This window comes from Panicum hallii, chromosome 2, assembly GCF_002211085.1.
Source record: "Panicum hallii strain FIL2 chromosome 2, PHallii_v3.1, whole genome shotgun sequence".
Lineage (NCBI taxonomy): Eukaryota > Viridiplantae > Streptophyta > Magnoliopsida > Poales > Poaceae > Panicum > Panicum hallii.
This window is the reverse complement of record NC_038043.1, coordinates 7361660-7374290: the sequence shown is the minus strand read 5'-3', so window position 1 is coordinate 7374290 and position 12631 is coordinate 7361660. Positions and strand designations below refer to the sequence as shown.

Here is a 12631-nt window from a genome sequence, read left to right as displayed (position 1 = left end):
AAAATTTTGCCATTTGCCCTTTTGCCATTTGGGGTGGATCCAAACAGCACCTGAAGCACTCTGAGATTTCTCTCAGGAATGGTTGATCTGTACCTCCCATGAGAATCCAAGCTGGTTGCTGGTGTTGCTACTGGCTACTGCCACACACCTAATATCTCTTAATGTTGCCATCATTCTGTCAGAGGTTGTTGGTGCAGTTCTGTGGTTAATTTTGTCTTGCAAGATAATAGTGCGTACGTTGATGTGTTGGTATGAGTTTAATAACACTGCACAAAATGCTCGCGCTCTTTCAGTCATTGTCTGGAGCCCAGAGCAGTTTCAAGGAGACTCTTCCAGGATAGTACTGACGTTTGCAAATGGCATTGTTATGTCGCCACTCGCCACACCACTGCCACAATCACACAATACAACACTGCTCATCTTCTTTCCGGTACTATTACACATTACACGCTAATGTTACACTTTTTCCCCTCATTGCTGTCAAATGTCAATTATGCAGGCTATATAAAATTTGCACCGACATAACACAAATTAAACTCTGTTTCAGAATCAATAATTCACAGCCGGAAATCAGATAGCGCAGTCTTGCAGAGGCACAGTCGCACAGAGCGATTCTAGCGGCCTGCCAGAGATGCCGAGTAGGCAAGTACTCCTGTCACCCTGTGTGCTTCGTTCTCTTAGTATTGGGTTTAACAAAAAAAAAAGAACTACTGGGCTTCTTAGCTGCGTCCCAACAAGGGATGCAAGTTATATATATTTTTTTAATCATTGGCTCGATCCAAAAAATTAATAAAATGAACTTAGAATAGTATTCTACGTAAATAATTTAGAAGAAGAAATGAATTAGAGCGTCGTGCCATCATAATTAATTATCTAACGAAAAATACTATTGGATATTCACTTGCATCCTTAGTCCTAAACATCCTGATTTGGTTGATGACCCAACTCAAAGTATCTGCAATGAAACGGAAGGAGTCTATTTATGCTTAACTTGATGACCCAACTCAAAGTTGAGAAGCCCAATGGCCCACTCATCATATATTAGGAACAACTAGAGGTGGTAATGGATCATGGTTTTAGTGCTCTCTTCACAATCCAACTTGATTCTAATATATTTTTATATTTTTAGCTCAAAATTGTATAAGATAAGAGACTGACCTGTTTTAGAGTCTAGTCTTTAGATTCTCTAGACTAAAACTTGAGACCCTTTACCACCCCAGGAACAACGCAAGGCCATGTGCCTTCTCAGTTGTGGTCGAATTTTTTCATATGATGGAAAAATGGTATATTTTGTACTTTGCGTATATATAATGAAACTAGTCCAAATTAAATTAGTAAGTTAGGATAAAGTGCACGCAGGTAATCCAATTTTTTTACTGAAAACCTTCTATTTTATTGAGTGCAAAGAAATATAAAAAATTGTATATATTAATTGATATTAGATTATATGCAACACAAAAAATCTTACAAACAAAAACAACAAAAAATGAAAAAAAAAGAGAAAACATCATTTTGAAAGTCTAAGAAAACCTTAAAACATAACAGTACATGGGATCAAACGGGGACTCCTATATAACTCGTGGAAGCTAATTAACCAATATAGCTTTGAAGCCCATTAGATCCAAATTAGAGGTCTAAAATTAAATATTCTGGAACATTAGATTCAACAATTTTTGAAAGATGAATCAATATTTGAAAATAGTGAATTCAACATTTTCCAGAAACACATTGCAACATTTTTTAAAAAAATACTAAGATCATCATTTTTTAATCTATTTTAACATTTCAAGAGAATGGATTCAACATTTTTAAAAATCTAGATCAACATTTTTTTTTAAAATTATTCACTGCTTTTCTTCTCAGGGCGACCACAGCAGCGGCGGCCCACGGTGGAAGCGGCAGAGCAGGCGCTAGGCGGTGGCGGCAGCAGAAGGGCCGGGGGAGGAGGCGGTGGGCTGAAGCAAGAAGGAGATCAAACGATCGTAGAAACCTGCACGAATCTCAAACACCAGAATCCATATAACTAATGGACTTCCGAAAGCTATATACGTTTGACGGGATCAAATCCTAAGCAAAAGGTCGAACATTTGGCCCAAGAAACAAGGCGACTAAGCAAAGCACCAACAGTGCCACACTAGGCCCAATGAACACGAATTTGGCCCGCACAAGGCAAGCAATCATGGTAGCTTTAAAAATTCATCGAAATTAACTGAGTGACCAGTAGTTGCGAAACTTATAGGAAATGAAGTATATTTGGATAATTTTTTTCAGATAGTTCTAATTACTCCAGCTGTTTTAGTCCTTCATGAAAGACAAAATCAAACTACATGCTGCAGTATCTGTTCAAAGTTCTATTGACTAATCGTGTGAACTGTATCATGGTACAGACAATTCATGCTGTTCTTTTAGGTGGGGGAAAAACAATGATTTTTGGTCCTTAATTTGTCAATCAGAATCCTAATTTGAATTCGGACAATCAATATCTCTCACGGTCACGGTACGGTCTGTATACGGAGTGGAAGATCCCAAAGTTGGTGGCGTTGTATAGACAGCCGATGATCTTGCTGAATCATGTTTAACATCATAATACGATAACGATAATGTATGTATTAGTATTCGGCTGTAGCAATGCACGGGTATATTTGCAAATTTTATCTAAAAAGTGGAGCAACGGACCTAACCAATCCTCACCAGCCCAAAAGGCCGTGCCAGGAAAGGAAATGTTCCACAGAGGGCAGAGCACGCAACGCGGCCTCGTGGGCCGGGCTGGACCCGCGCAGGTAAAACAAGCCGGGTAAGAAACCAACAACTTCTCTTCTCTTGTCGTGTCCGCGACGCCGTCTCGCCTCTCGCTTGCTCGTCTCCGCCCCCTGCCGCCATCTCTGCTTTCTCCGTGGATTCGTGGCGTCTCCCGTGCCGCTGCAGGCGACGCGACCCGGCAAAGCCAGGCCGCCTCCTCCTGCCGGTGCCCGCTCCCGTCGACAGGCGTCCCCCCTCCCTGCCGGCACCGAGCAGGGCGGAGAGCTGACTGGCCTCGGACTGGCCGGTTCGTTCGCTTTCCTTCTCTTGTACTCTTGCTCGTAAGCAACCCTAGCATCCAATCAATCCAACCAAAATCGAATTTTTGCGTTCTCCCCGTTCGGTTAGTTGGGGGATGTTTGTTTGTTGCCTCGCGCGCTGCGAACCTGATGCATCCGTTCGCTCCCAGTTCGGTCCCCGTCTACTTCCCAAAAGAAATTTGGGGATTCGATAACCCCTGATGCCCGCCGGCGAAATTAGGTGACGGATTTTGATTCTTGCATGGCGCTTTCGGGAGTGAAGGTGCGTTTTGTTGCGAAAAATGTATAGGGGGTGGACGGAATTTAGATGAGGAAGGCCGTATGAGCTCTGGCCCTGCAGAAAATGCAGCGTTTCAGTGCTGCTGAGACCTTTTGCTTCTTCTATGGACTTTTCAATCCATTGATGATATTTAGATTTGGATAATGAGGAGAAGCCATGCAGACTCCACTCTATTCGGCTCCACGAGCCTTAAGTTTCTGGAGCATTAACAATTTTGTGTATCTTAGATTCCTCATGGTCAATCTCCATACATTTAGCCATTGGCATGTGCTTTCTTCTTCTTCTTCATAACATCAGTTGTTTGTACTCCTGCAGGTATGTTAACCATTTTCTCATTGCTGGTTTTATTATTTCAGGGAGTTATGTGCTAGACATTGATTGCCATGTCAGCACGTAGGGAGGTTGTCTCCTACCACCCATTGCCTGCACCAGGAGCAGTGAACAGCCTCAAGGATGAGATCCAGTCAAAAGTTGTGGAAACGGTTGGCAATGCGATCAACTCATTTGATCCAAAGTCGTTGCCTCAGCATATAGAAAGGGGATTGGAAACAGCTGGAAACATTATTAATTCGTTTGAGCCAAAATGGTCTGGACAAAGGGAGTTTGATTTTGGCGGGGAAGCTGATTTCCATGATGGATATCAGTGCCCTGATGAGTATTGGGGCTCTGCACCAGTGAAGGTGCAAAAGCCAGTAAACATTAAGAACCTGCTGGGCGGTGTAATTTCGATCATCGGCCGCAATTTGAAAACTACTGAAGGTGAACAGCCAAAGGACAATAAGACCAGCGTCTCTTTCCTGGGTTCAAGTGATGATGGAAACACATTCTTGCATTCTTCCGTTTATATGCCAAGCGCACCACCAGTTCTTGATGAAGAAGCCTTGAATTACAACATTTATAGGGCTGTACTGGAAGCAGAGCCACCGGAATGGCTTCCTGATAGTTATGCTAGCTCGTGCATGCAGTGTGCTGCTCCTTTCACTGTTGTTACCCGAGGAAGGCATCATTGTCGATTCTGTGGTGGGATATTTTGCAGGGCATGCTCAAAAGGAAGATGTCTGTTGCCTGCCAAATTCCGTGAGCGGAATCCACAAAGAGTTTGCGATGCTTGTTATGATAGGCTTGATCCTTTGCAGAACTTATTGATCAATTCTGTCAGCAATGCCTCACAAACTGCAAAGCATGATGTTATGGATTGGACTTGTGCAAGAGGGTGGTTAAATTTGCCTATTGGGTTAACAATGGAGCATGAGATTTACAAGGCAGCAAATACCTTGATGAGTTACAGCCAGGTTCCTGAATTTCATTGGTTTCTGTATCTGTATGTTAATTCTTTGAAATTGTTGTCATCTGAATCTAATAAGCCCATAAAAAAAATCTCAATGCAGGTTGCAAGAATTAACCCTGAGAAATCTATTCCACATGCAGTGCTTAGTGGAGCAAGTGGGCTTGCCATATTGACAGTTGTAAAAGCTGGTGCTATTCTTACTTACAAACTTGGGACTGGCCTAGTAGTTGCTCGAAGATCTGATGGGTCATGGTCTGCACCATCTGCTATACTTTCTGGTGGTTTTGGATGGGGAGCACAGGTAATATTTTGTTGCTACATTTTGTTTTGTATGGTAAACTTTTAGTTTTTACTCGATAAGTCATAAATGGCACTGCCTTTTCTTGCTAGGCTACAAATGCAGCACGACCTGTTTATTTCAGTAGTGTGCTGTATTGTGTTTTCTTAGGGATGTTATGCATCACTTATTATTTACTTAAGAGAGGCACAGTGTGTTACATTTAACAGTATTTCTATCTTCACTCTTAGAAAACATGAGTTTGTGCCATTTTTTGAATAAAAAAACTATATCTTGCCACGGGTCCGTGGCTCATCTCATTTTTGAAGCAGTATCATGGAACGATTGAAAAAAGTAGAATGGACATCACAGGAATTGTGCAGGCAATGGTTCCTTACTCTATCTGCTTTCTAAAGTGTTATGTTTAGCAGCTACACCAATAATATGTTTTTTTAATTCATTATATCTATTTTTCCTATGCCCTTGCAAATTTAGGGGAAGAAATGAAACGTTTAGGTAGAAATGGCAACAAATTGTGTTGCCTGGGGTTCTGCAAGTTCATTCAGAGATAAATATGAGCAAAACTTGCTGCTTATTTTTTAGAAAATGATACAATTCCTTTAGGTTGCCATCCTTTGTACAAGAATACATTCTTTTTTAATCTTTGTTAGATTTACAATACATGTTTGTGCTCATTGTTATTGGCTAGTGGTGATTTATGTTTTGGGTGTTAGCATTCCTGGTCTCTGCGTATTATTTCCGGTTGCATCTTATGTGCTTGTCTTTGCACATACAGGTTGGTGGTGAGCTAATGGATTTTATTATAGTGCTTCGGGGTCCAGAAACTGTCCAAACGTTCTGCAGTCGAATGCATTTTTCACTAGGGGCAGGTGTAAGTGCTGCAGCAGGACCTGTGGGCAGAGTATTAGAAGCAGACATGAGAGCTGGTGATAAAGGATCAGGAGTTTGTTATACATATAGCTGCAGCAAAGGTAGCAGTTTTGTCTTAGCTTGTAACTTTCAACTTCATGTAATTTGATGTTTCCCAATGCTTTTGGGCTTATCATCTTGGAAAAGTGAAATGTGCAATGACCATACAATTTATCGCAAGACAGAAAATGTAGCCTACAAAGCTTTTATTTATTTTGGTTTATTATTTTTCTGAATTCAGTATATATTCAGTTCTGCTGATTTAGAAGTTAAGTGCATTATCAAAATTGAATGTTTAGTTGTCTAGATCTTGGCGCATTTGCTAACATCTTTCATGACTGACTGATAACATGGATACTCTTTTTAGTTAATTTCACATGTTCTTTCTTGTGACTTTGCAGGTGCATTCATTGGTATTTCATTAGAAGGGAATCTAGTTGCCACGCGGATGGATGCTAATCTGCGGTTTTACGGGGATCCGTATCTAACAACCAGCGACATCCTCATGGGGAATGTGGAAAGGCCAAATGCTGCCAAGATTCTTTACGCTGCACTGGATGATCTGTACTCTGGGCTGGATTGCTAGATCACCATGAAGCCGAACTGTACATATGTACTTTGATTATTTGGATTGTAACAAGTTGTATATATATATATCCATGAAATGCTGCTCGTTTGGTGGGCGAAATTTGTATAAAATGAAATGCTCAATAGTCCGGTACGGTCTCAGGTCGAGGAAGTTTAATAGATTAACTATGCAAGTGGAAAATCATTGTGGAAGTGCTTAGGCGTAAGGCAAATCATATGGGGTTGGTTGCTGGCCGGCTACCTACGGAGTACAAACACCGTTTCATCAAGCTTTTTCTGTGCAAAATGAGAATGCCATTTCAAATTTTTTTTGAAAAAAATTCTCTATCCTGATAGAATTTCGATATATCTGATATTTCTCATTTATCGACAACGTCCATTAATTTTTATTTATCCATAATGTAATCCCATTACATAAGCGGAGTGCGGTAGTGCACTCGGTCCTGCTGTGCCTCCGCAAGCACTCCACGAGCTCGTCGACGTACCGCTCCTGCCGGCCACCATCACCGCCGACGACCACCTCGTGCAGCCTCCTCGCGTTGAGAGCGAGCTTCTTCCCCTCCTCCATCATCACTTTCGGAACTGCCGTGGCGATGTCATCCCTACCGAACCAGCCGTCATCCCGCTCCCCCAAGAATACACCCACCGCGGCGTGCGTCAGGATATATCCATATTTATCTCTTCAAATAAATTTAATATAAAAATATATTATATGATTAATCTAATAAATACTTATTTTGTAACACAACTGTTAATACTATTTTGTATAAATTTGATCAAATTTAAAATTATTTGACTTCTCAAGAAATAACAATTTCATTTCTTCCGGAATGGAGGGAGTATTACTAAAATTGGTCGCAAATCAATGTGCAAGCCTTCCAAAAAGCCATAAATCAGATTTAGCCAACCCAAAAGCGTAGGCCTCGGCAGGCAACCGTCGCTGAATTGGAGCCGGCAATTACTGGTAGCCATCCCATTCGATTCCCACGCGGCGACCCTGGGTTCCCCGCTCTCTCTACAAACTCCGTTCCCCATCACCCCTCTCTGGTCGCCTTCGTCTCGCCTCCGGCGCCTCAAGATCCCACGCGCGCTGCTCCGTCGATCGCCAGGTAACTGCTGCCCATGAACCCTTCTTGATCCATGCTTCAATGGTATCCGCTGCTGCTGCTGCTGTCGCTTGATCTTACTACCGAGATGTGGAGTCTGGCCGGTGACCGGCCGGGTTGGTGTTCAGTGCATGGCCGGCCGTCTCTGCCTGATCCATCCGCCCTCTTGCGTCTGCATAAACCATAGGGACCGGCGCCGGGGGGCGATTTGGTCCCAATTATTTAGTTTTTGTTTTGAAACAAAGGCTTCGTTGATCCCTGTTTTACTTGTTTGTCATCTGCGTTTCTTTTTTCCTTGATCTATTTTATTTCAGTCTCAGATGACCCTCTTACAGTCTTACTCGTGCTTTGATTTTTTTTTTTGTCTTGCTCCATTATATGTGCAAGTTTTCTTATTGCTCATGGAATCTGATACGCCAACGTTTTGATCTGTATGGAAGGATGTCGTCCTCGGGCAGTCCAAAAGTGACGGAAAGGAAGGTCGACAAGGACAAAGGTGGAGACAACGATGATGAAAAGGGAGGTTTCTTCGACAAGGTTAAGGATTTCATCCAAGATGTTGGCGAAAAGATCGAGGAAGCAGTAGGCGTTCGAAAGCCTACGGCCGATGTTACTGGGATCCACATCCCCCACGTCAGCCTGGAGAAGATAGAGCTTGTTGCTGATGTTATGATCGCCAACCCGAATCCTGTCCCCATGCCTCTTGTCGACATCGAATACTCGATCGAGAGCGAAGGAAGGAAGCTCGTGTCTGGAACGATCCCTGATGCTGGCACCATTCATGCCCATGGTTCAGAGACTGTCAAGATTCCCCTTTTACTGATCTATGATGACATCAGGAGCACATACAAGGAGATCAAGCCTGGAAGCATCATTCCTTACAAGGTCAAGGTCGTTCTTCACATAGATATACCTGTACTTGGGAGGGTTTCTTTGCCGCTAGAGAAAAATGGTGAGATTCCGGTGCCATACAGACCAGATGTTGACATTGATAGGATCAAGTTTGAACAGTTCTCTTTCGAAGAATCGACTGCGACCCTCCATTTGAATCTGGACAACAAGAATGATTTTGACTTGGGACTGAACTCGATGGATTATGAAGTGTGGCTAGCTAATGTGAGCATTGCCTCTGCTGAGCTCAAAGAATCTACGAATATTAAGAAACAGGAGATAACAACTATGAACTTACCTATCAGCTTCAGGCCTAAGGATTTCGGTTCTGCTATGTGGGATATGATTAGGGGAAAAGGAACTGGTTATAGCATAAAGGGACACATTGATGTCAACACTCGTTTCGGACACATGAAAATACCTATAAGCAAAGAGGGGGGAACAACTCGTCTTAAGAAGGGGGATGATGATGATGATGACAAGGTATATATTATCTCAAATTTTAGTGTTCCAGCTAATTAGCATTCATCATCAGCACTCTGATCAATTCCTATATATGCTATACTGAAACTTTAGCATTTTTGTAGATAAATATTTCACAAAAAGGATCATAGGTTCAGAAAGGTTCCATAAACTCTGAATTCTCACATTTCCTGTTATTTAAAAGCTTTTTATAACATCTCTACATTGGAAAATACAGCACTCTTCCATAGTGCAGTAAATGGAATCCTACAATCTTATTTCCACTGAACTGAAATTATATTCCCTTGGCTTTTCCCCACTAAGCTCAGTGCTGTTCTCCTATCTGCCACAAAAACAATTGCCAATATCTCTGGTAATGTTTCATCAGTTCATACTTGTCATGCGTCATTATCATCCAGTCAGCACATTTGGACGGATGCTATACACTTGTAATTTTCTGGGAAAAAATGATACTACCCTTACACTGTTGGTACCACAAAAAAAATCTACTATCGCCTTCCAGACAATTTCTAGTAGCATCTCCAAAAGAACAACTGCTTTTAGTTAGTCAGCAAGGGCAATATGATATTTCAAGGAAATTAGCTGACAACCAAATGGACATTGTTCCTTGTCCATTGACTGTATGGTATATTAATAGCACAATAAAATGTCACAAGAGTATAAAAACAGAAAGTGAAAACTTTGCGTGGTAAAGAGGAAAATTTCTATAAATTTAAGAACTGTTCTTATTGAGAGACATAATATTGGACAATTTAATTCACTTATAATATCTACCATTGCAAGTTTGCCATGGTTTCATCCATTTCAATTATTTTTCCTTCATGTTAATTTGATTTAATTAGAAATAGTTGCACATCGATCTGTGTGGAGTTTCATATTTTCCACAAGTTATTGTGAACTAGTATGGTTTGGTGACCAAAACAATAGACAAAAGGGCTTTATCATCTCACCTTTAACTTTATATTTTCTTATTGCATTGAAATATAGAGTTGTTTGTCTCAAGAATATGTGCTGTTCCTTTCTTTCTGAAAATATGAGTCCCTTATATCAACTTATTCTTCTTACTCACGTCTAATTCTTGCATATATGATTTTTGCAGGACTAAGGTGGGAATACATTTTTCTGAAGCATATAAACAAATAAGTAATATTTGTATGTCTGTTTACTATGCTAGTCAAGCGATCATTTCAGCTTATAATTTCTAGTTTGGTTACGTTATGTATCCAATATTTGTTATATTTTTTTATCAGTATTCCTAATCTCGTAACTCTCCTCTTCAGAGCGCTTTCTTTGTGTATGGTTATAATTTCAAATCAAGGACATCAAAAACATGTTCAATGAGCCAAGGTTACTCTTTGATATATTGTTGATGTACCATGGTCACACGTCCAGTTTGTGGTGTTACATGATGTTTGTCACGTGGATGCCGTGTCGTCTGAAGTACTAACATGCATATACTAATTGAGAAGTTAGGTTTGTAATACCATTGCGTCAAGTTTGACAAACAATAATGTTTCATCATTCTAGAAAATTATTGAAACAAATGGTCTATCTATACTAATCAGAATCTCTCATGAAGTTTTCACGTTAATCACAGAAATAAGTCCACCATCTATATTTTAAGAAGGCCTGGATATGTTCTCTAGATTTCCTTTTGTTCCCGCATGAATCGTAGACATAGGACCAACAAATCAAATTAAAGGCAATAAAACTTATATTTCTCTTTTTCTAACATGCGACGTAAATGCTTTGGCAGCTCATGAAAAATAGAAACATACTGCCTCTGTCCCTAAATGAAAGTTATATTCTATGATTCAATATTTGTCGCACAATTCTTGTCATTGTTGATGTGTGCAATGGAGGCAGTGTTGGCTATGTGGTAGCTAAGACGTCAACTCATCTACGGATCTACCCCAGCACTCCCACCCAATGCACACAAGTTCCTCCACATCATCTGATTGTTCTTTTTTGATGTAATCATCTGATTGTTGTTCTTGGGGCGCAGCCGTAGCTGTGCATGTGACTCATCATCTGCATGTATGCAGTTGACTGGACTCTATAGCATCTGAGTCGTCTTCCACAATGTCACTCTTCAATCCAGCTCTTTTGGGCTATTTCGAACTAAGTGATTAGCTTCCTCTTCACAACACCTGCCCATGCATGTGAAAAAGTTATTGATCTTGGAAAAAAAGTAAGATAGAACTTTAGTCAGTTATCGATATCGATTAATGTTTGGGGTGTTAAGTTTCGTGCAGTACTAGAAAGGCAAGGTGGACTCAGATCCAAAGTTATACATCACTTGAATTCATACCAAAAGAGGACTGGATACTTCCATGAAGACCATTGTGTGGGCTTGTTTCCTGGTGCCGCTTATTCTTATTGTTCACCGCATCTCTAGACCTTGCTGTATCATTCTCATTGGTCCTACTAGTGCTACCTGCTCCAGTGGTAAGTGTCGGTAGTATGGATGAGTATGTATATGATGGCTATGGTAGTATCAGCACGATACTTTTAAATTTTGTGCCAGTCATCATTACTGTTGGTAGGTGACAATGTGCATTTCAATTGCCATCAAGTAAGCACGTGGAGTTAATTATATTTGTCAAGGATTTCCAATATTCCCATTTTTCCAAAAAGAAACAGATTATCTTTGCAAAAAAAAAATCCGCTACTATGAACTCTGGTCTCAGTATATTTTTCAATCTATTTTGAAACTACGTTTAGTTTCACCCTAAACTTTTTTCCGCGAATCTTTAAACTTGGTTTTCTCATGAGCGTTTCATCAGCATGATATATTTGATTGGACAGCTTTATTTTGAGAAGTCACGATTTGCCCTTGTTATTTCAGACAATCCGTTTGGTGTTCACCAGTCAAGCAGCTCCCACCTTGATGATGTTTTCCCTGGAATTGCTGGTGGGAATTTGATTTGTAAAATAAATGAAATACTGTGCTCACTTTTGACAATGTATTGACGAGGAATCCCAGTTCATTTATTCCTTTTTCATTTCCATTGTGGCCACTTTTGACAATGTGATGCAGAGGAATCTGGATTCATTTATTCCTCTTTCATTTTCATTTTAATTCCCTCCAAGGATCCATGGGAACCCTAAGGCTGAGATTTCACCAGCCCTAGGGAAGCCCGTGGCCAGCAAATCCTTCTCTCAAGCTAAGCACCAGACGCCACAGTGGTCACAGGAAGGCACGAGGTGACTAGCAGACGCCACACAGTATTCGATATTTTTAGATAAACGAATAATTCAATATCCCATTTTTCTACATCACAGTGCAATATATCCAGCCTTTATTACGAAAGTGACCACATATGACCAACAAAGCTGAACTAAAAGTGACCAGCTTATAAGCAAAGCCTATTACTAAACCGCCACCTGTTCTTTGCAAAGATATTGATTGCTGTAGTCTCCAAAGCTCGTCAAGCTTCTAGTATAGTGTCTTGCTCCTCCTGCTTGTGTAGTAAAGTTCAGATCTGATCCAGTGAGTAGCCCAAAATACATGGTATTCGATATGGTAGTATCTCACTTCATTTTAACCATGATACTTAATGTATTCATTTAGTGCTTTGAGATTTGTAACCTATATCAGGCAATAGTTGAAAAGCATGTTCCTCATTGATCCTAGCGCAATGCAAAGGGATAAAACTTTCACAGACACACAATAAATGAACAGTCAACTAAATAAAAAATTATGATCTTTCATCGAAATGTCCAGCA

General features: G+C 40.6%; 2 protein-coding genes across 3 annotated transcripts; both read left to right on the top strand.

Moving 5' to 3' along the window:
- Positions 1 to 2834: 2834 nt before the first annotated feature.
- Positions 2835 to 6606, top strand: LOC112882487. 2 transcript variants are annotated; one of them, XM_025947557.1, is made up of 5 exons: positions 2835 to 3046; positions 3696 to 4631; positions 4728 to 4928; positions 5701 to 5896; positions 6236 to 6606. In XM_025947557.1, exons 2-5 carry the CDS (start codon positions 3723 to 3725, stop codon positions 6418 to 6420), a joined length of 1491 nt encoding a protein of 496 aa, XP_025803342.1. In that variant the 5' UTR covers positions 2835 to 3046; positions 3696 to 3722; the 3' UTR covers positions 6421 to 6606. The 2 variants fall into 2 exon arrangements, with proteins under 2 accessions (XP_025803342.1, XP_025803341.1); XM_025947556.1 differs by having other exon boundaries at positions 2835 to 3080; positions 6236 to 6550.
- A 750-nt stretch (positions 6607 to 7356) lies between these two features.
- LOC112881952 lies at positions 7357 to 10263 on the top strand. Its single transcript, XM_025946887.1, has 3 exons — positions 7357 to 7531; positions 7969 to 8902; positions 10002 to 10263. Exons 2-3 carry the CDS (start codon positions 7970 to 7972, stop codon positions 10005 to 10007), a joined length of 939 nt encoding a protein of 312 aa, XP_025802672.1. The 5' UTR covers positions 7357 to 7531; position 7969; the 3' UTR covers positions 10008 to 10263.
- Positions 10264 to 12631: the final 2368 nt, after the last annotated feature.

Coding starts and splice junctions, on each gene's coding strand:
- LOC112882487 (XM_025947557.1), top strand. CDS start 3,723: ATGTCAGCACGTAGGGAGGTTGTCTCCTACCACCCATTGCCTGCACCA. Junction 4,632..4,727: donor CCTTGATGAGTTACAGCCAG/GTTCCTGAATTT, acceptor ATCTCAATGCAG/GTTGCAAGAATTAACCCTGA. Junction 5,897..6,235: donor TACATATAGCTGCAGCAAAG/GTAGCAGTTTTG, acceptor GTGACTTTGCAG/GTGCATTCATTGGTATTTCA.
- LOC112881952 (XM_025946887.1), top strand. CDS start 7,970: ATGTCGTCCTCGGGCAGTCCAAAAGTGACGGAAAGGAAGGTCGACAAG.